We start from the raw sequence: 22721 nt of genomic DNA, 5'->3' as shown, positions 1-22721 counted from the left end.
AGTTGTCTCTGATTGCTGGCCAAACTCAAAGTGTTGTCTTCCCAAATCGCTAGTCATGAGCATTCTGTCTGCATCCGTAGGGGATGAGTTTCAAGTTAAGTAGTTCTGAAGGTTCTGCTTTTCCAGAACATGCAATATAAACTTGGGGGGTGGGGTGGGGGTGAAGGTGGGGAAAGGTAGATAAAGTCATAATTGCTGGTGTCACCAGTGCAGAGTCTGAGGTCCCAGACTTCAGGACCTTGCTTCAGGAGGCAACAAGAGAGGGTGCCAAGTCACCAGCAAGAGTCCAACTACCCTAAGCCTCAGCACTGTCAAACAGTGCTCAACAGCAGGGGCCTGAGGTCTAAACCAGCAGGGGTCTTGGAGTCCCAAAGGCCAAAAGGGAACTTGTTCACATTCTGTCACTTTTTGTAAATGATAGCCATGGGCAGAAAGACTTCTACGATGGCTCAGTGGTAAAGAATCCACCTGCAATGCAAGGGACACAGGAGACGTGGGTTCAATCCCTGGGTTGGGAGGATCCCCTGGAGTAGGAAAAGGCAACCTGCTTCAATATTCTTGCCTGAGAAATCCCATAGACAGAGGAGCCTGGCGGGTTACAGTCCAAAGGGTCACAAAGAGTCGGACATGACTGAGCACACACACACAGCTAATGGCCAGCAGGTGATTCTTCTCGCCGAGCTCTTGAGACACAGGTGAGGATGCTGCTCTTCACATTCTTCATCTTCACCCCCATCAGCACCAGGATGTCTCACTGCTTCCCCAGCTTGCACAGGACCTCCTCAGTGGTGCCTGATGACAAGTAGAGGGGTCCAAACCACTATCAGGGAAATGCTTCCCACTCCTCTCTCCCTGCACCAGCTAGGAACCCATGGGGCACTGCTGCTGGAGCAGCTCAGATGCTCCTGCCTGTGGACTTCACTTGCACCAGCAGGCCCATGGGCTTCCCGTCCCCTCCTGTGGGAGTGGTAGGGGCTGGTGGGCATAAAGCTTGGAACCTGGAGATGCCCAAATTTGGAATAACTTGTGCATAAAATTGAAGATGATAATAGTAACTGATTACAATTAATGAAACAAAATAGAAATGCATGGGCCCAGACAATATAAATACTTATGGTAATAATGGATTACAATTCATTGAATAAAATAGGAATCAATGAGTTCATATGACATAAATAAAGAAAGGAGAAAGAAATTTCTCTTTATAGCAGACTGTTTACTGAAAACTGAAAAAAAAAATGATGATAAAAAAAATCACCATTTAATAAGCATCTTCATGCTTATTCTGATGAGAGTCATCAGTGAATGATGATAAAGCAAAAAGGTGGAGATTTGATGATGTCCCAGATACTTGGGAACTACAAAGGGATAGTTACGGCTTTACGGTGGAGAAACCTGCCAGACTGGTCTGGCAGCATCAACAGTGAGATGGTTTCATCTCCTGTAACTTCTAATGTGATACAAGCAGAAGGGCACATTATTTCTCTCTTCCCCTTACATGCACTGAGGTTTGTCTCTATAAGAGACATCTTACAGAAATGAAAAGCTTATACTCTTTAAAAGTGATTCATGGAAGACGGAGAAATACAGAAGTGCTGCTCACATTGAAGGAGACTGCAGGTAGGTGACAACCAAATGCTATGTGTGATCCTAGACCAGAAAAAACAAGAGCCATTAATGGGAGAGTGGATAAAATGTGAATGGTACCTATGAACTGGACACTCGTGTTGGTTTCCTGAATAGGATGGTGTATTACTTTCCTAGGACTTTGCCACAACAAAGTCCCACAAACAGGGTGGCTTAAACCACAGAAATTGATTGTCTTACAATTCCGTAGGCTAGAAGTCAGGAAACTAAGTGTCGGGGGAAAAAAAAAAGAAAAATAAGTGTCGGCAGGGTTGGTTCTCTCCGAGGGCTATGACAGAAAAGTCTATACCATGCCTCTCCCGTAACTTTTCATGGTCTGTTGGCAATCTTTGGCGTTCCTTGGCTTGTAGAAACAGAAACCCTATCTCTGCCTTCATGTTCACATGATATTCTCATGATATGCAGGTCTGTGTCCAAATTTCCCTTTATAAGAACATCAGTCATATTGAATTAAGGGTCCACTTACTGTAGTATGATTTCAATTTAATTTAACCAATTACATCTGCAACAACCCTATTTCCAAATAAGATCATATCTGGAGGTACTGGGAGTTAAGGTTTCAATATTTGAATTTTGGAGACACAATTCAGCTCATAACAGATGGTTATGTTGGGGTTGAGAGAAGTAAGCAAACAGAGCCAAATGTTGACAAATGGGGAACTGGGGGGAAAGGACACCAGATGCCGGGGTCCAGCCCCAGCAGGATCCAGGGGAGCCCTCAGGATGAACGGCGTCGGCAAGAGAGAGACACGTGGGACCGGCCTTGATAGGGCCAAGTCTGCTAGGGAGAGAGAGAGAAAGAAAGAAAGAGACCAGACCAGGAATGTGCAGCAGAGTCTGGCAGTTGCTTTATTTTTCACCGTAGCCTTTATACCCTAAGTGGGTACATTTCTAAGGGGCAGATAAGCACACAGACTTAGTTTAACATTACATCAGCTTGTCCTTCACGAAACCAGGTGTGCTCTGTATATTTTTGTTTATGAGAGTCTTTTTCCATAGATTTTTTTGTACATTATCTTCTGGCCTTGAGGTTAGCAGAAAACAGAAAATTGGCAGTCTCATGATACAGCAGGTTGCAACATAATAAAAATACAATCTTGTTAACATAAAAGTCAGTCTTTTTGCAGAAGTTCTCAGCTAAATTTATCTAAAAAGTTTTAACACACAAAGACTCTGTGACTCTGGTGAGGCAGCCCCTGTTTAGCACTCACTCCTGGTTAAAATTAACAATTATCTTATTGTTTTTACACTAGGGCTAAACACTTATTTTTCTAGATCTCCAACTATATTAACAATAGTTTCCACTGCACAACCTCAGCACATTAACATCAATCAAACGTTAATCTAATAATCACTTTTAAAACAATATTTTTTTTGTATTCTCTAATAGGGCTTTCTCACCCCCCAAAGGGCTCTGTGCCTATTAGGGCCTTTTTTAAGGTTAATCTCTATGTATAATATCTTTTGGCTATCAGGCCTGTTGACAATTTATGGCTTGCACCTGGTGCAACTTTAAGCAACTTCAGTAGCCGACCCTGTCTTTTTTGTGCTTGATCTATTTTCTTTCTGTTAGGTGTCATCTCCAAGGGAACTAGATAGGATTACATTTTTTACAGAACAGAAATGCAAAGGATTGCAAAAACAGCAGATATGGCACAAAACAGGCTCTTAGTCCAAAAGTTAATTACCTGCAAAAAGTCATCAGCTAATCTCTATCTAACCTATTTTCTATTAGGCACATATGTGGCTATAATATTTGTGGGGCTTTTCTCACCCTGCGGAGGGACCTAAGCTTAATAGTTTCTTTTGTTAGTGTACTGTGTTTAGGATGTTTAGAACAATCATGAGCATTTTGTGCAATGAGAGCACACATTTATCAAACAAGCCAGAATGCCAGCAAAAGGGTTTGAATTGAAGCATTTCCTTGATCCCTGGCCTCTTCATAGGGTACCAGCGTCCAGGAGGTTTATTAATTAGGGTTTTAAGTTGGTCCTCATTCAGTGAAAGAGGAGCAGGAGAGCTCTTGGCAGGCAACACAAAAATCTGCAATAGGGCAAACAAGAACAACAGCAGAAATAGCGGGGAGGATACAGGGTGGGGTAGAGGTCGAGGCCAACCTGGAGGGTCCCTTATCCTAGATGGCCTTGCCTGTCAGGTTCTTTCCTCGTGACCTCGTCATGGATGGGGTCCCGGACGGCCTTGCCTGCCCAGTATTTTCTTCATGACCTCGTCACGGGCGGGACCCCCCATAACGGCTCCCGGCAACCAGAGTCCCTGGTATTGTTCTTAAATGTTTTCTGTAAGTTTTAAATTGCTTCAAAAATTTTTAAATTCAATAAAGTGCTGAGTTTATGTATTACACAAGATCCTAGTTTTGAACCTACCATGGGGAAGGAACTATAAGGAGATGATGAATGTGTTTGGGTGGCATTATTGCAAACTTATCTGAGACATAGTGAAGGTATCAGAAATTGATACATTATATTTACACACCGTTTCATAATTTACCCAAAAGAAAATCTTATTTCATTTGTCCTTCATGACATCAGGTGACTCGTCCAAGGTCCTGCTCACACAACTGTTAATGTTAAAATGAAGCATGTTAAAATTTTTAAGTTTACTTGAGCAAAAATGCATAGAATGGTATAGTGTCAAACCAGAAGTGGTAACGAACACTCCTCAAACCGGTTGCTGTTGTTGTTCAGTCACTCAGTTGTGTCCAACTCTTTTCGACCTCATGGACTGCAGCACACCAGACTTCCTCTGTCCTTCACTATCTCCCAGAGTTTGCTCAAACTCATGTCCATTGAGTCGGTGATGCCATCCAACCATTTTATCTTCTGTTGCCCCCTTCTCCTCCTGCCCTCAGTCTTTCCCAGCATCAGGGTCTTTCCCAATGAGTTGGCTCTTTGTATCAGGAGGCCAAAATGTTGGAGCTTCAGCTTCAGCATCAGTTCTTCCAATGAATATTCAGAGACTGGTTAGATATCCTTGCTGTGCAAGGGACTCTCAAAAGTCTTCTCCAGCACTACAGTTCGAAAGCACCAATTCTTCAGCACTCAGCTTTCTTTATGGTCCAACTCTCACATCTATACATGACTATTGAAAAAACCATGGCTTTGACTAGATAAACCTTTTTAAGCAAAGTGTTGTCTCTGCTTTTTAATATGCTGTCTAGGTTTGTCATAGCTTTTTTCCCAAGGAGCAAACGTCTTTTAATTTCATGACTGCCGTCATTGTCTGCAGTGATTTTGGAGTCCAAGAAAATAAAATCTGCCACTGTTTCCATTTCCCCCCCATCTATTTGCCATCAAGTGATGGGACCAGATGCCATGATCTTAGTTTTTTTCATGTTGAGTTTTAAACTAGTTTTTTCACTCTCCTCTTTCACCTTGATCAAGAGGCTCTTCAGTTCCTCTTAGCTTTCTGCCATCAGGGTGGTATCATCTGCATATTTGAGTTTGTTGATATTTCTCTCGGCAATCTTGATTCTAGCTTGTGATTCAGCCCAGCATTACACATGATGTACTCTGCACAGAAGTTAAATAAGCAGAATGACAATATACAACCTTGTCTTACTGCTTTCCCAATTTTGAATCAGCCCATGAACACTATGAAAAGGCAAAAAGATATGACACTGAAATACGAACTACCCAGGTCGGTAGGTGCCCAATATGCTACTGGAGAAGAGTGGAGAAATAACTCCAGAAAGAATGAAGAGACAGAGCCAAAGTGAAAGCAACACCCAGTTGTGGATGTGACTGGTATGGAAGCGAAGTCCGATGCTGTAAAGAACAACCTGGAGTGTTAGGTCCATGAAGCAAGGTAAATTGGAAGTGGTCAAACAGGAGATGGCAAGAGTGAACATCGACATTTTAGGAATCAGTGAACTAAAATGGACTGGAATGGATGAATTTAATTCAGATGACCATTATATCTACTACTGTGGGCAAGAATCCCTTAGAAGATATGGAGTAGCAATAGTCAACAGAAGAGTCCGAAATGCAGTACTTGGGTGCAATCTCAAAAATGACAGAATGATCTCTGTTCATTACCAAGGCATATCATTCAATATCACAGTAATCCAAATCTATTCCCTGACCAGTAATGCTGAAGAAGCTGAAGTTGAACGGTTCTATGATGACCTACCAGACCTTCTAGAACTAACACCCAAAAGAGATGTCCTTTTCATCATAGGGGACTGGAATGCAAAAGTAGGAAGTCAAGACATACCTGGAATAACAGGAAAGTTTGGCCTTGGAGTACAAAATGAAGCAGGGCAAAGGATAACAGAGTTGTGCCAAGAGAACACACTGGTCATAGCAACACCCTCTTCCAACAACACAAGAGAAGACTCTACACATGGACATCACCAGACCGTCAATACCAAAATCAGATTGATTATATTCTTTGCAGCCGAAGATGGAGAAGTTCTATGCAGTCAGCAAAAACAAGACAGGAAGCTGACTGTGGCTCAGATCACGAACTCCTGATTGCAAAATTCAGACTTAAATTGAAGAAAGTAGGGAAAACCACTAGACCATTTATGACCTAAATCAAATCCCTTATGATTATACAGTGGAAGTGACAAATAGATTCAAGGGATTAGATCTGATAAAGTGCCTGAAAAACTATGGATGGAGGTTTGTAACACTGTACAGAAGGCAGTGACCAAGACCATCCCCAAGAAAAAGAAATGTAAAAAAGCAAAATGCAAAAAGTCCAAAAAAGTCTTACAAATAGCTGAAAAGAGAAGAGAAGTAAAAGGCAAAGGAGAAAAGGAAAGATATATCCATCTGAATGCAGAGTTCCAAAGAATAGCAAGGAGAGATAAGAAAGCCTTCCTAAGTGATCAGTGCAAAGAAATAGAGGAAAACAATAGAATGGGAATGATTAGAGATCTCTTCAAGAAAATCAGAGATACCCAGGGAACATTTCATGCAAAGATGAGCTCAATAAAGGACAGAAATGGTAGGGAACTAACAGAAGCAGAAGATATTAAGAAAAGGTGACAAGAATACACAGAAGAACTATACAAAAAAGGTCTTAATGACCCAGATAACCAAGATAGAGTGATCACTCACCTAGAGCCAGACATCCTGGAATGCAAAGTCAAGTGGGGCTTAGGAAGCATCACTACTAACAAAGCTAGTGGAGATGACGGAATTCCAGTTGAGCTATTTCAAATCCTAAAAGATGATGCTGTGAAAGTGCTGCACTCAATATGCCCATAAATTTGGAAAACTCAGCAGTGGCCTCTGGACTGGAAAAGATAAGCTTTCATCCCAATCCCAAAGAAAGGTAATGCCAAGGAATGCTCCAACTACCACACAATGCACTCATCTCACATCCTAGCAAAGCAATGCTCAAAATTCTCCACGTGAGGCTTCAACAGTATGTGAACCAAGAAATTCCAGATGTTCAAGCTGGATTTAGAAAAGACGGAGGAACCAGAGATCAAATTGCCAACATTCATTGGATCATAGGAAAAGCAAGAGGATTCCAGAAAAACATCTACTTCTGCTTCACTGAATATACTAAAGCTTTTGACTGTGTGGCTGACAACAAACTGTGGAAAGCTCTTTAAGAGATGGGAATACCAGACCACCTTACCTGCCTCCTGAGAAATCTGTATGCAGGTCAGGAAGCAACAGTTAGAACTGAACATGGAACAACAGACTGGTTCCAAATTGGGAAAGGAGTAAGACAAAGCTGTACACTGTCACCCCGCTCGTTTAACTTTTATGCAGAGTACATCACACCACATGCCGAGCTGGATGGAGCACAAGCAGGAATCAAGATTGCCAGGAGAAATATCAATAACCTCAGATATGCAGATGACACCACCCTTAGGGCAGAAATCGAAGAAGAATTAAAGAGCCAGCCTCTTGATGAAAGTGAAAGAGGAGAGTGAAAAAGCTGGCTTAAAACTCAACATTCAGAAAGCAAAGATCATGGCATTCAGTTCCATCACTTCATGGCAAATAGATGGGGAAACAATGGAAACAGTGAGAGACTTTATTTGGGGGGGTTCCAAAATCACTGCAGATGGTGACTGCGGCCATGAAAGTAAAAGATGCTTGTTTGCTCCTTGGAAGAAAAGCTATGACAAACCTAGTGAAATGAAGTGAAAATCGCTCAGTTGTGTCCAACTCTTTGCGACCCCATGGACTATACAGTCCATGGAATTCTCCAGGCCAGAGTACTGGAGTGGGTAGCCTTTCCCTTCTCCAGGGAATCTTCCCAACCCAGGGATAGAACCCAGGTCTCCCACATTGGAAGATGGATTCTTTACCAGCTAAGCCACAAGAGAAACCCAAGAATACTTGAGTGCGTAGCCTATCCCTTCTCCAGCAGATCTTCCTGACCCAGGAATCGGACCCAGGTCTCCTGCATTGCAGGCAGATTCTTTACCAACTAAGCTATCAGGGAAGCCCATGACAAACCTAGGCAGCTTATTAAAAAGAGAGACATTACTTTGCCAACAAAGGTTTGTCTAGTCAAAGCTATGGTTCTTCCAGTAGTCATGTATGTATGGATGTGAGAGTTGGACCATATAGAAAGCTGAGCGCTGAAGAACTGATGCTTTCAAACTGTGGTGCTGGAGAAGACTCTTGAGAGTCCTTTGGACTCCAATGAGATCCAACCAGTAATTCCTAAAGGAAATCAGTCTTGAATATTCATTGGAAGGACTGATGCTGAAGTTGAAGCTCCAATACTCTGGCCACGTGATTCGAAGAACTGACTTATTGGAAAAGACCCTGATGCTGAGAAAGACTGAAGGCAGGAGGAGAAAGGGACGACAGAGGATGAGAATGCTAGATGGCATCACTGACTCCAACTCTGATGGCTGGATGGACATGAATTTGAGCAAGCTCCAGGAGTTGGTGATGGACAGGGAAGCCTGGCATGCTGCAGTCCATGGGGTCGCAAAGAGTCAGACACGACTGAGCAACTGAACTGAACTGTTTTTCCATGTCTGGTTCTATCTGTTGCTTCTTGACCTGCATACAGGTTTTTCAGGAAGCAGGTAAGGTTGTCTGATATTCCCATCTCTTTAAGAATTTTCCAGTTTGTTGTGAGCCACAGCCAAAAGCTTTAATGTAATCAATCAATGAAGCAGATGTTTTTCTGGAATCCTCTTGCTTTTTCTATGATCCAACGGATGTTGGCAATTTGATGTCTGGTTCCTCCGCCTTTTCTAGATCCAGCGTGTATATCTGAAAGTACATGGTTCACGTACTGGCTTGGAAGTAGGTTCAGCCTAGCTTAAAGGATTTGAGCATTACCTTGCTAACCTGTGAAAGGAGCACAACTGCACGGGTAGTTTGAACATCCTCAGACCTGACCCAGAGGAAAGACTTAAATGGAGAAAATGTGGACACAGAGAAAGGAAATTATTTGGTTGGCTATAGGTTAGCCCAGTTGGCTGTGTGTGACTGTCTTCCAGCGTTTCTTTTTTTTTGGCGGGTGGGGGGAGCGGGTTTGGGCCTGCCCATGCAGCATTTGGGACCTTAGTTTACCCAACTCGGTGGGACCTGTAGTGCACAGTGCAGATTTTTAACCACTCCTGGCAAGTCCCTCCTCTAGCTTCTTGATTACCTGATCTTGAGGCATTCATAGGTTTAGAGTTTGGCTTCAGTAGACTGCCAGGCATCAGAGCCACCTCAGTCTAATGTTCTCCTTGTTTAATTAACACAACTCATAAATGATTAGTATGGAGTTTCCCTGGTGGTTCAGTGGTAAAGAATCTCTCTGCCAATGCAGGGGACACGTTCTGGGTTCAATCCCTAATCGGGAAAACATCCCATATGTTGGGGAGCAATTAAGCCCACGTGCCACAACTACTGAGCCTGTGCTCTAGAGCTGACGAAGCCGCAACTACTGAGCTCAAGAAGCCCACGCGCACATACAGGCCTTGCTCGGCAAGAAGAGAAGCCACTGCAATGAGAAGTCCGTGCATAGGCGACTAGGGAGTCTCCCCCCCTTGCCCCAACTAGGAAAAAATGCCCACACAGCCACAAAGAGCCAGAACAGCCATAAATAAAATTATTTTAAAAACAAAGCTGTGAGTGATTTAAAAATATAAATAATTAGTTCGGACTCCGATCTAGTGATCTAGTTTCTTTCTTTTTCTTGACTGGTAATGTGGTTTCCTGTGGCGGCAGCAAACGATAATATGAGTTGATTCTAAGCAAAACTGTGACATCCGTTGGTTTTACCATTTTGGGGTAAACAAGGTCTTCCCAAGAAAATTTGTTTTCTTATCACGGTCAACGTGGAGTTTAGCTAAGAGACCCTAGTGACTCCAGATATGAGGTCTATTACCTCTTGATCTGCTCCCTCCCTCCGCACTCCACCTACCAACCACCATTTTTGGGGGGGCGGGGTTGGGCAGGTCTCCATATGGACTTTGATTTCCCTCACGAAGCTTCAGGCCAGTGCCTGGGGAACAGAGTCAAGAAAAAGCCTTCAATCCTTGTCCCAATGTCCTCGTTGACATTTCCCACCAGCAATTCTCAGACCAGGCCCCCTCAAGCACAGCTCACCCTTCCTTATTATTGCCTCAATAGTTAAGTCCTTATCGTTAACCGTCGCTCCGCTGGCCAACCACTGTTTTTCTCTTTTTATAAACCTCCGCTTGGGCACCCGCAGTCCAGTTATAACCGTACTGGAAGTCACAAAGACAGCGTGCCCGGTGTGGGCGCAGCAAGCTCAGCGGCCCCGGACCTGGAGAAAAACTACGCCTGCGCAGACTGGAGCCGCCTCAGCTTCTGCGGCCCCCCTGTCCCGCCCCCGCCGCCCGCACACACGCACCCCCGCGTCCCGCCCAGCTGCCCAAACGTGCCTAGGTTAATCGTTCCTCCCCTCCCCCCAGCCCCACCTAGTGTTGAGGTTGTTGAGTGACCCCGGCTCACAGTAGGTACTAGGTCCTGGGCTGTAGGAGCCTAATGCCTTGAACCTTAATCTTACAGACTTAGAATGACTTGGGCAGCTGTAACTGGCATGTCTCTGTTGGGCCTTCAGTTCCCGAAACACAAGTTAAAAAGCTGGACGTGGGTGTGTGCGTCCTCAGTGGCTCAGTGGTGTCTGACTCTTTGCAACTCTATGGATTATAGGCAGCCTCCTCTGTTCCGGGTCCAGGCAAGAATACTGGAGTGGGTTGCCATTTCCTCTTCCAGGGGATCGTCCGGACCCAGGGATCCAACGGTGTCTCCTGCATTGGCAGGCGGATTCTTTTATCACTGAACCATCTGGGAAGCCCAAAAGCTGGACAGAGTTTAGGAATTATTTATTCCAGATCATTCACATTGCATTCAAAGACTCAGAGGCCTTCCTCTCCTTTTTTCCTCTTGGTTGGGGGAATTAGGGTCAAGCTGGGCAGGTGCAGGACTTGCCGGCATCACTCTCCTTAATCCTGGCAAGGCTGACTAAGGACTTCCATCTCAGCCACCTCGCTCAAGCCAGCGGTCAGACTGTGGGTTAGAATGGCCGAGGAGGAGGGCGATGTGGATGAGGAGGATGTATTCCTGGCATTTGCCCGACATCCCACTCCTCCCAGGGGTCCCCTGCGGCGGGCCATGGACAAAGCCTTCTTTATCTTCCTGGTCCTCATCGTGACACTACTGATGCTGGAGGCTGTTTGTAAGCTGCTATGGCTGCTACCTTGGGCAAAGTTTGAGGACTGGCTCCTGAGAACACCTGAGAAGGAGGAGGAGCTGGAATTGTGACCACCTTTCCTATAAACGTACTCTTGCCCTGCCACAGAGGTGAGAGGGGATACAGGGTGGAGGGAAATGGCACTGTTGGGGGCTTTGGAAGGGCACTTGGATAGCTGAGAGCAACTGTCTTAAAATTTCAAAAAAGTTTGTACTTCTCAAGCACTTCTAAGTAAGCATTTAAACTTTATCATCATAAATTAACATTGTTCCAACAATGTAATTCCTGGGATATGCAAAATATTCACTTTTTAAAATAAATCAATCTTTTGTGTGTCCAGGGGAATTGAAATATCAGAGTGATGATATCCACTAGCCCTCATTAAAAAATATAATTGGGAATCTTTGCTTTTCTTAATCCATCATTCTCTATTCTCCTAGAACTCCTATTACCATTCGACTTCCCCACAATTTTATGCTTTTATACTTGAAAGTTTTTTATTGACCAGTTTATCAGACTTAAAAAATTTTTTTTCTTTGGTTGCACCCACGGGGGAATCTTAGTTCCTCTACCAGGGATCTAAGGCAGGCCTCCTGCAATGGAAGCACAGAGTCTTAACCACCGGATAACCAGGGAAGTCCCCTATCACACTTTCTTACATATATATATTATAATTGAGATGAAAAATATTTTTCTTTCTTGTGACCATAAAACTCTAGGTTTTTAGAAATATTTCTTCTGGGTTATCATTACAATTATTATGAGAGCAGAAGTGATTAAATAACAAAGATTGTACACATTTTCATAACTGTTAATATTAAAAAAAGTGAAGTAGCTGTCAGGTCAAACTCTTTGCGACCTCATGGACTGTAGCCTACCAGGCTCATTCATCCATGGGATTTTCCAGGCAAGAATATTAATATTCTTTTAATAATAATAATTAATATTAAAAGTATATTTAAAATGAGATAGATGAGATGGTGTTTATGGTACCTTAAAAGAAATAGGCTACATGTCTTCTTTTTTTAATTAGAGGATAATTACATTACAATACTGTTACATGTCTCTTTATTTAAGAAAAGGTAAGGGAGATCCCTGGTGGCTCAGAGGTTAAAGTGTCTGCCTCCAATGAGGGAGATCCGGGTTCGACCCCTGGGTTTGATCCCTGGGTCCGGAAGATTCCCTGGAGAAGGAAATGGCAACCCACTCCAATATTCTTGCGTGGAGAATCCCATAGTCGCTAAGAGTTGGACACGACTGAGCGACTTCACTTTCTAAGGGGAAATCTCTGATGGTCCATCAGTTAGGACTTGGTGCTTTCATTGCTGGCGCTGGGAGCCAGTTCCATCCCTGGTTGGGGAACTAAGATCCCTGCAAGAGTCAGGGCGTGGCCCAAAACAAACAAAAAACAACCAAGGTAAAACAAGATAAAGTTATCCCTAGGAGATTTCATGGCTAAGAACTATCTTTTCTTTTCTTTTTAAATAGAGAGGGAGAGAGTCTATTGTAAAAGAGTAGAGGAAGAAGCTCTAGTGCAGGCATTTATTCAGAAAAACAAATTTTGGGAAAACTGAGAATCTGGAAATTAATCTTTTACATGTCCCGAATCCGAGTACCCTTAGGCGAGTCTTCATGTCCCCCAATTTGAAGACTACAGGCTTAGACGACTGGAGAGAAGTGGTGTGGGATTCTTTAATGGGAGTGAGGGTTTGAGGTTCTGGAACTCTGAGGGCTTGGAGATGTAAGAGACTGTGGTCCTAGAAAGTGGCAAGATGCTCACCATCTCTGGAATTCTCAAGGATGCGGGAAACTCAGCGACTGGAACCATGCTAACCTTTCCGGTTTCCTCAGAAGCTCACCTTTGGGCCTAGGTTTGCCTCTTCGAGCCCCTCCAGTGTCCCTAAAATTGGTTTAGGGTGAAGATGTGGGCGAGGCGGGCGCCAATGTTGGTTTCTTCTCTCTTTCTTCAACAGCTCTCCCAGAGGAAGAGGAGGAGACGAGACTCAAGGTATTTTACGAGCCTCGTTTCTTCTCACAGCTCTTACAGATTCTGCTTAGAGCCCCCTCCCCACATCGCCTGTCCTCAGGCCCTAGAGCTCCTGGACAAAGCACAGCCTCCTTGTCATCAGCGCCTGCGCCTCGGGAACCCCCTCCAGAAAACGACGGAGAACCAACTAGATCCCACCTATTTGGTTGGTCGGTCATTAGTTCTGTGGTGGAGTTTGAAAAGCACACCAACAATCGCAATAATAATAACACATTTGTATAGCGTGTTGTGCTCGTTTGTATGCATGTGTTATGACTTCATGATTGGGAGATGTAGAAGTAGCTTCTGGGCAGCTGCAAGGGAGCGCGCAGACCAGAAGGGAATGACAGGTACAGTCGATTGAGCCCCGGAAACTGGGACCTTGCAGGTAGGAAAGTAGCGCCACAAGGCTCGTCAAAAGCCCAGCGGATAGAAAAGGTTTTATTTCCCTTTTAAGAGACTCTTGCCTTTCCTAGCATCCCTGTTCAGCCTTGGAGGGCCCAATTCCTCACCCCCAGCTGTTCCGTTACTCCCCCCACCCCACCTCCCCAACGTAGAAAGGTGGATCAGTCCTCCCCGCACGCGACTAGCCCGTGGTTGGGCCGGGATGCGGGAAGTTTCTGATTGGCGGAGTCGCGGAAGCACCGGGTGAAAAGAGCTCCACAGACGGCGCTCCCCAGTCCCGGCGTAGCCAGAGTCGTACGGCAAAATGGCGGCCCCCAGTTATTTAGGACGCCCAGAGGCAACAAATCCGCCCCCTACAGGTCAGGGTGAAAGGAGCCGCAGACTATGTGGGCGGCACTGGAGGCTCTAGGTGGGGCGGTCCTACTTTCCTTCCTGCCTCACGGGGACACTGGATTCCGTGCGACAACATGGCCGCGCCCAGGGCGTGTGGGCGGAAACTCCGCGGCTTCCGGTACGGAGTAGGACCCGCGGTGGGAGGGGGAAGGAAGACGGAGGGCACCATGTGAGGTTCTGAGAGCTGCGGAGAGGGTCGCCTCGAGAGACCGTTTCTGAGGTGGGGGCCGGACGGTGTGGGGAGCGAAGGCGGGGGCAGGAATGTCGAGGGAGAGGTACTGGGGAGTCCCGGGCGCTGGGTCTGAGGGGCAAGCTGTGGGATCTTCCTTCCTATCCCTGAAAGGGGAGTGGGGCGGCCAGGGGCTGAACTGGGGGAGGGGGACTTGGCGGGAAGCTCATTTAGGGGAAGGACTGGACTCAGGGCTGGAATCTGAGAGGAATCGGGAGAGCCCAGCGTGGAGCTCACGATCGGTTACAGGTCACTGAGAGAGAATGGGGAAAATTAGGGTGGGGTGAGAAGGAGGGGACTTGAGGTGAAATATCTTCAACCTAACGCTTCGGTTTGCGGAGACCCATCAGAGGGTGGAATATAGAGATAATTTAAGTAGGAGAAAAGGGAATGGGTTGTTGGGAGGGAACCTCCTTCTCAGAGGGTCTCCGAGTTGGGGTTATCTTTCGGAATGGGGTGAGGGTATAGATTTGATATGTGTGAGAGAGCGAACAGGGAGAACGGTGGTGCCACGGGGCTGTGGTATCTGTTCGGAGGGGATGTCAAGGAAATCTGGAGTGCAGCGTGAGAGGTCGTCCAGGGGTTGAGAGGAAGAATCAACTTGCCAACTCTGAGAAATAGTGGGAAAACGATACTGAAAAAGACCGGATATAGGTGGGGGGGTGGAGCTGGGGGTGGGAATTAAGGTTTTCAGAAGGTTTGGAACTCCCACAGTAAAGGGCCAGAAAAACATACAGTACTAATGCCTGCTGAAGCTAGGCAATGAGGGCACTGTTGGGCATGGCTGGGGGCTTTTGAAACCCAAGAAAACTGGAAAACGTGTGAGGTGAAGGGATGGGGCGATGCTGGAGGGGCTCTTGTCTGAGGCCCCATCCCCTTCCAGCAGGAATTACGAAATCCCCAACACTTCCTCCCTCCGGGGGATTTGATTCCCTATGGCCACCGCTAACAGCATCATCGTGCTGGATGATGATGATGAAGATGAAGCAGCTGCTCAGCCAGGGCCCTCCCACCCACCCCCTAATCCGGCCTCACCCAGGGCAGAAGCCCCTGGCTCCTCTCAGCCCCATGGGGCTGGAGGAAGCAGTAGTTCGGGCGGCAAGAAATGCTACAAGTTGGAGAATGAGAAGCTGTTTGAAGAGGTGAGCTTTAGGGGAGAAGACTGTCGTGCCCCAGGGAGGGGGATGGCTGATTGGCTCTCCTGTTCTTTCTACCCCACTAACCCCACCTCACCTTTCTCTCAACCCTATCCTTTATCTTTTTCCCCTCCCTTTTCCCCCGTGAACCTTCCAGTTCCTTGAACTGTGTAAGACGCAGACGGCGGACCACCCTGAGGTGGTCCCGTTCCTCTATAACCGGCAGCAGCGGGCCCACCCTCTGTTTTTGGCCTCGGCGGAGTTCTGCAACATCCTCTCTCGGGTCCTCTCGCGGGCACAGAACCGGCCAGCTAAGCTCTATGTCTACATTAATGAGCTCTGCACGGTTCTCAAGGCCCACTCAGCCAAGAAGAAGCTGAACCTGGCCCCTGCTGCCACCACCTCTAGTGAACCCTCTGGGAATAACCCTCCCACAGACCCCTCCTCAGACCCAAATGCTGAGACCACTGCCTCTGAGGCCCCAAGGACCCGTGGTTCACGGCGGCAGATCCAGCGCTTGGAGCAGCTGCTGGCACTGTATGTGGCAGAGATCCGGCGACTGCAAGAAAAGGAGTTGGATCTCTCAGAATTGGATGACCCAGACTCCACTTACCTGCAGGAAGCAAGGTTGAAGCGTAAGCTGATCCGTCTCTTTGGGCGGCTGTGTGAGCTGAAAGACTGCTCTTCACTGACAGGCCGAGTCATAGAGCAGCGCATCCCCTACCGTGGTACCCGCTACCCAGAGGTCAACAGGTGCATTGAGCGGCTAATCAACAAGCCAGGGCCTGATACCTTCCCTGACTATGGCGATGTACTGCGGGCCGTAGAGAAGGCAGCTGCTCGGCACAGCCTTGGCCTCCCCCGACAGCAGCTCCAGCTCATGGCTCAGGATGCCTTCCGAGATGTGGGCATCAGGTTACAGGAGCGTCGCCACCTGGATCTCATCTACAACTTTGGCTGTCACCTCACAGATGACTATAGGCCAGGTAGGCATTAGTGAGATGCTCCTTGGTAACCTTCGTTTGTCAGGTGTGTGTGGTGAGCGGGCTTCTCTTTAGTTCCTTCTTCTAGAGTTCTGGGTGACTACACTGAGTTTATATATTCCCACACAGGCATTGATCCCGCACTGTCAGATCCTGTCCTGGCCCGGCGCCTGCGGGAGAACCGGAGCTTGGCTATGAGCCGGCTGGATGAGGTCATCTCCAAGTACGCAATGATGCAAGACAAGAGTGAGGAGAACGAGAGACAGAAGAGAAGAGCCCGGCTCCCCCAGGCCACCTCTTCCCATTCTGAAGATACCCCCAAATCCTCGTTGGATTCTGGTGAGGTATGAAAGGAGAGACCTTGTCCTTCCCCTGCACTGGCCAGGAGGGAGTCTGGGGTGACTGATAGTGGCGTGTGCAGCAGGAATGCAAGAAGCATTCCTTTGAGAATGGGGCAACAGATTCCTTCAGGAAACTCCTTTGTCCTCTGCAGGGCCCTAGTGGGATGGCATCCCAGGAGTGTCCTACCACTTCCAAGGCTGAGATCGATGATGAAGAAGATGAGGAAAGTGAAGAGGAGGAGGAAGAAGAGGAAGAGGAGGAAGATGAGGAGGAAGAAGATGAGGCCACAGATTCCGAAGAAGAGGAGGATCTGGAACAGATGAAGGAAGGTCAGGGGGACGATGAAGAGGAGGAGGAGGAGGAAGCAGGTATGTCAAGGAAACAGTCTTCTCATGTGTCAGCTCTCTGCTCTGTTGGGCACGAGCCCCCTCTTTGAGATCCTTTCCTTCTTCCTCTTACTCTCAGTGTCTTCTCAGCAGTTTTCTTTCCCGCAGTTCTTTTGCTGCCAGTCTGCTCTTTTCCTTTTTTCCAGGGAAGGATGGAGATAAGAGCCCCATGTCCCCACTAGCGATCTCCACTGAAAAGAACCTGGAACCTCATAAAGGGAACAGTGGGTCCTCAGAGGAGCAGCAAAACAAAAGACTCACAGAGTCACCATCTTTACTGGCAGAAGAGCCCCCGGCCCCCTCTAATGTAGTTGCTGAAAGCAGGGAAGAGCACCTCGAGGAGTTGCCCCTGGAGGAAGAGAGCCCTATGTCTCAGCTCTTCGAGCTAGAGATTGAAGCCTTGCCCCTGGATACAACCCCTTCCCCTGAGGAGAGGGACATTTCCTCTTCCAAGAAATCAGAGGACCTCCTCACCACTGTGTTGGAGAATGGGGCCGCTGTGGTCACCTCCACTTCCTTCAACGGAGGCATCTCTCCTCACACCTGGGGGGATTCCAGTCCCCCCCGCAAGAAATCTCGGAAGGAGAAGCAAACAGAAGCTGGGCCATTAGGAAAGAGGTAACAGCAACAGGAGAAAGAGGGAAGCCATGGAGGGACTGAAGGGGCTTTCTGAGAGAAATATTGTAGAAAGGAGTCTGGGGAGAAACTGCACACTCCCCCTCCAGCCTCAGGCTCCACACACCCCTCCTCCCATGTGTGTTTCTGTCTTTAGCCATGTGGAAATGCAAAAGGCAGTGCAGAAGAAGAACGAGCAGAAGACACATACCTTGCCCAGCCCGCCTTCCCCCTTGGCGTCTATGGCTCCAGTTGCTGATTCCTCCACAAGGGTGGACTCTCCTAGCCATGGCTTGGTGACCAGCTCCCTCTGTAGCCCATTTCCAACCCGGGTGTCCCACACTCCCCAGGCACAACCCTCCAGGCCTGGTACTTATAAGGTAAGAGGGGGTGGCTGTGTTTCCTAACTTCATTGTCATTCATTATTCATTTGGGGTTCTCTGTCTGAATGTTGCACCCGTTACCTCCTCCCTCTTTTTTCCCCACCCTAAGTTTTGCTCTCTGATAAAGTCCTTCCCTTGGCTTCTCCTCCACTATGTTCCAGACCTTTCTGACTCTTTGTCTCTCACTCCCCTGCAGATGAGTGTGGCCACACAGTGTGATCCCGAGGAGATCATCGTGCTCTCAGACTCTGATTAACCACCTCCCCCTCCCCCTGTCCCCAAAATGTTTGGGATGGTATTTGGAGGATGGTAGGAAGCACATGACTTGAGGAAGGGATGGACTGAGCTAATCGCCTTTTGGTGGTTTCTTTTTAAAAACAACAACAACAACAACAACAACAAAGCTTAAGTTTTACACAGAAACATTAATAAACAATAAAGTTCTTTTCTTATTGTATCCCTGTCTTTTCCTTGTCCCGCCTTCACCAGCTGGTGATTGGCACCAGCTGTTCTCTGGCTCAGGGTTAGCCGTTCCCCCGGGACAGCCCTGGATCTGCCCTGTCCAGCTGCCTTCACGCCTCTGTTGGAGTTTTTCTCATCCTCAGGCCTCCTTGCACTCTGCAAGGCACTAAAATGTGCTTCTGCCTCCTGAATGTGCTTTTCTTTCCCACTCGAGCGGCAGCAATAAAAAAGCCAATCAGGGGCCGACTCAAGGTTATCTAGCCAATCCAGGACCAGAGGTGGGGGGCGGGGCTTCAGGAGGACTGTCAGAAGCTGGGCGACCAGGGCGGTTAGACATCGTAAACGCGCTAATGGCCACAGTTCAGGGGCGGAGCCCAAGCAGCGAAGGCCTAGACCATCTCCAATAGGAAGAGGCAGGCTTACCAAATTAAAGGGGAATGAGAGCTTCGGCAGACCCGAGTCCTGAGTCTTTAGCGGCGTACGAGACGTGGAACCTTTAAGGTGGAATGAAGCAGCCGTTCTTTAAAGGAGAAGTGGCCGAGTCGGCCGAGTATTGCCCAGCGGATTGGGCGGGGTGCCCGTCTGTGCCTTTAAAGCCTGAGGGGCGGGAGGCGGAGCGGAGGCGGAGGGCGGAGGGAGTCGGCGCAAGATGGCGGCGGGAGGGGCCCAGGCTGCGGCTCTGGCCGCCGAGTGAGGGGCGGGGGGGGCCCGGGGGCGCGCGGCCCGGTAAGCGGGGACGCGCGGGGTTGGGGGGCGCCTTCCGGGTGGGAGAGGAGGTCGAAGTACCGCTTGGGGCGGAGCAGAGGGGGGCGGGGTCCTATGTAGGCGGGGGTACTCAGGGGCGGAGCCAAAAGGCCACGGGGCGGGTCTTGAGATGGGCGGTTAGGGATAACTGGGGGCAAGGGGCGTGGCCAGCCAGGGGCATGGCCTAAAGGGAAACGGTTTTCGATGCCAGAACCGACCTGCCCCCCCCACCCAAGAAAAGTGTACAAAACCCCAATAAGGTAAATTTTATTAAGTCGGGCTCTCAGGCAAATGGGAATTTCTGAGGGGAGTCACCCCAGTCCCCAGGAGTCCCTTATTTCTCTAACCTCCAAAGAAAGAGCACTGGATTTGGAGTTGGGACTCCTGCATTTGTGGGTGCTGCCACTTAATGGTGTGACCTTGAATAACCTCTTAATCTTTCTGAGCCTCCGTTTTCTCATCTGTCAAATGGGGTTGAGAGGAGTTCCTACCTTATAGTATCCTTGTAGGGGGTTACCCAGATAATAAATGTGAATGTGTTTTTAAACTGTAAAGGGCTGTGCCATTATGAGATGTTATCATTCGTCTCTCTTTTTCTTTCCAGAGACCCCCCCGGCCGCCCTCCTCCTTCCCTTGTTCCTGTGGCTGGGGGGGTACCCCTTCCCTCCACACCATGGAGCCATCTCCTCTGTCTCCCAGCGGGGCAGCACTCCCCCTGCCTCTGTCACTGGCCCCGCCACCTCTGCCCCTGCCTGCAGCGGCGGTGGTGCATGTGTCCTTCCCAGAGGTGACCAGTGCCCTCCTGGAGTCTCTCAATCAGCAGCGGCTGCAGGGCCAGCTCTGTGATGTGTCCATCCGGGTGCAGGGACGGGAGTTCCGGGCTCATCGTGCTGTCCTGGCTGCCTCTTCCCCTTACTTCCACGACCAGGTCCTACTCAAGGGCATGACCTCCATCTCGCTGCCCAGCGTCATGGATCCAGGAGCCTTTGAGACTGTTTTGGCTTCAGCTTACACTGGCCGCCTCAGCATGGCCGCTGCTGACATTGTTAACTTCCTCACGGTGGGGTCCGTACTCCAAATGTGGCACATCGTGGATAAGTGCACTGAACTCCTCCGTGAAGGCCGGGCCTCAGCCGCGACCACCACCGTCACCACTGCTGCAGCCACGTCCGTCACTGTCCCTGGTGCTGGGGTCCCCTCAGGGAGTGGGGGCGCGGTGGCCCCTGCCACTGTGAGCTCTGTGCGCTCCCATCTCTCCAGCCGGGCCAGTGAGAATCAATCCCCCAGCAGCAGCAACTACTTCAGCCCCCGGGAGCCCACTGATTTCTCATCTTCCTCCCAGGATGCCTTTGCAGCTTCTGCAGTGGGCAGTGGGGAGCGCCGTGCGGGCGGCCCTGTATTCCCCTCCCCTGTGGTTGGCAGTGGGGGTGCTTCCTCTGGCAAACTGCTGCTGGAGGCAGATGAGCTGTGTGATGACGGTGGGGATGGGAGGGGTGCAGTGGTCCCTGGGGCTGGGCTCCGCCGGCCCACCTATGCACCCCCCAGCATTGTGCCACAGAAACACTGGGTATATGTGAAGCGGGGTGGAAACTGCCCGGCATCGGCACCCCTGGCTCCTCAAGACCCAGACCTGGAAGAGGATGAGGAGGAGGAAGACTTGGTGTTGACCTGTGAGGATGATGAAGATGAAGAGCTGGGGGGTGGCTCCGGGGTTCCAGCAGGGGGAGGACCTGAGGCTACCCTTAGCATAAGTGATGTCCGGACCCTGTCTGAGCCTCCCGACAAGGGAGAGGAGCAGGTCAATTTCTGTGAGTCCTCCAATGACTTTAGTCCCTATGAAGGTGGGGGTCCTGGGGCAGGGCTTGATGATTCAGGGGGACCAACCCCTTCATCCTACGCTCCTGCCCACCCTCCAAGGCCCCTGCTCCCACTGGACATGCAGGGCAACCAGATCCTAGTCTTTCCATCCTCTTCATCCTCCTCCTCCTCCTCACAGCCACCAGGGAACCAAGCTGAACACGGGGCGGTGACCCTGGGGGGCACATCGGCAGGGGCCCTGGGAGGGCCAGGTGGTACCGGCGGGACCCCTGGAGGGACAGGCAGTGGGGATGGAAATAAGATCTTTCTGTGCCACTGCGGGAAAGCCTTCTCCCACAAGAGCATGCGAGATCGTCATGTGAACATGCACCTCAACCTGCGGCCCTTTGACTGCCCCGTGTGCAACAAAAAGTTCAAGATGAAGCATCACCTGACGGAGCACATGAAGACGCACACGGGTCTCAAGCCCTACGAGTGCAGTGTCTGTGCTAAGAAGTTCATGTGGCGAGACAGCTTCATGCGCCACCGGGGACACTGTGAGCGACGGCACCACTTAGGCGGAGGGGGCGGGGCTGGGCCGGGCCCCGGGGGCGGGCCCAGCGGACCGGCCTTGCAGCCCAAGAAAGAGTCCCCCGGAGGCGGCGGGGGCAGCGGAGACGAGGCGAGTGGGGCCACGCCCCCGTCCAACCGATGCGTCTGGTCCCCGCTAAGTGTCCACAAGGTGGAAATGGGCTTCAGTGGGGGCGGCGGAGCAAACTGAAGGGGCGGCCCACTGGGGTAGCTTTCCGGGAAGAGAGATTAGGGATCACGACTCTGGGGCGCTGTGGACCCTAGGTGGTATCCCAACACACTGTCTTCCTGTCTCTATGGACTTGTATATATATCCTGGAGGGGGAACTGCGTCGCACCATGGGCTACCCCATTCCACTCCTCAGCTCCTCCTCCCCAGATTATCCCTGTAACTCAGCCCTTCCTTCCCTGCAGATGGGTGCACAGAAGCCCCAGCTCCCGAGTAGGGCGCATGTGGGGTGGGGGTGGGGGTGGGGGTGAAGGGGCTTGTTGAGCATCCCGGAGTCACTGGGTCAAGGGTCAGGTGGTTGTAGTCTGTACCTGAAGTCTGTGTTTGTGTAGTTGTGGGGACCAGGCCTTAGAGCCCCACCCTTGTCCTAGAATATAGCCTGCCCCCCAAAAGGATGTGCCCTTTATTTCTACCCTAATCTCTCCTCCCCCACTTTGGAGGTCCCCCAACTCAGTTCTCACTGGGGAGAGGGGGGAATGGAGACAAGGAGGGACTAAGTCGTAGGAGTACAGGTTTTTATTTTAAATCTTATTTTTTCTAAACAGTGATTAAAATATTTATTGGTCATTTCATTTGGCTTCCCGACAACCCCGATGTGTCTGCTTGGGACCTGGCACAGGTGGGGGAAGGTGGAGTAATGGTTCTCAGGGAAGTGGATTCGGGGTTTGGGGGACAGGTGGGGGCGCCTCGGGT

At 49.2% G+C, this 22721-nt stretch overlaps 3 protein-coding genes across 6 annotated transcripts; all 3 read left to right on the top strand.

The window, feature by feature from the left end:
* The first annotated feature begins 11135 nt into the window (after positions 1 to 11135).
* SMIM40 (small integral membrane protein 40) lies at positions 11136 to 11378 on the top strand. The gene has a single exon (XM_065913283.1). The coding sequence runs from the start codon at positions 11136 to 11138 to the stop codon at positions 11376 to 11378; it is 243 nt and encodes an 80-aa protein (XP_065769355.1).
* Positions 11379 to 14265: 2887 nt separating this feature from the next.
* Positions 14266 to 18662, top strand: DAXX (death domain associated protein). 3 transcript variants are annotated; one of them, XM_065913104.1, is made up of 8 exons: positions 14266 to 14351; positions 15247 to 15502; positions 15654 to 16482; positions 16609 to 16823; positions 16973 to 17189; positions 17354 to 17825; positions 17980 to 18202; positions 18402 to 18662. In XM_065913104.1, the coding sequence occupies exons 2-8, from the start codon at positions 15296 to 15298 to the stop codon at positions 18459 to 18461; spliced, it is 2223 nt and encodes a 740-aa protein (XP_065769176.1). In that variant the 5' UTR covers positions 14266 to 14351; positions 15247 to 15295; the 3' UTR covers positions 18462 to 18662. The 3 variants fall into 3 exon arrangements, with proteins under 3 accessions (XP_065769176.1, XP_065769174.1, XP_065769177.1); XM_065913102.1 differs by having other exon boundaries at positions 14272 to 14351; positions 15244 to 15502; XM_065913105.1 differs by lacking the exon at positions 14266 to 14351 and having other exon boundaries at positions 15061 to 15502.
* Positions 18663 to 19297: 635 nt separating this feature from the next.
* Positions 19298 to 22664, top strand: ZBTB22 (zinc finger and BTB domain containing 22). 2 transcript variants are annotated; one of them, XM_065912262.1, is made up of 2 exons: positions 19298 to 19393; positions 20016 to 22664. In XM_065912262.1, exon 2 carries the CDS (start codon positions 20085 to 20087, stop codon positions 21987 to 21989), a length of 1905 nt encoding a protein of 634 aa, XP_065768334.1. In that variant the 5' UTR covers positions 19298 to 19393; positions 20016 to 20084; the 3' UTR covers positions 21990 to 22664. The 2 variants fall into 2 exon arrangements, with proteins under 2 accessions (XP_065768334.1, XP_065768335.1); XM_065912263.1 differs by lacking the exon at positions 19298 to 19393 and adding an exon at positions 19611 to 19671.
* The last annotated feature ends 57 nt before the right edge of the window (positions 22665 to 22721 follow it).

Source organism: Muntiacus reevesi, chromosome 20 (assembly GCF_963930625.1).
Source record: "Muntiacus reevesi chromosome 20, mMunRee1.1, whole genome shotgun sequence".
NCBI lineage: Eukaryota > Metazoa > Chordata > Mammalia > Artiodactyla > Cervidae > Muntiacus > Muntiacus reevesi.
Note: the sequence above shows the minus strand (reverse complement) of the source record. Positions and strands in the feature narration are given on the sequence as shown.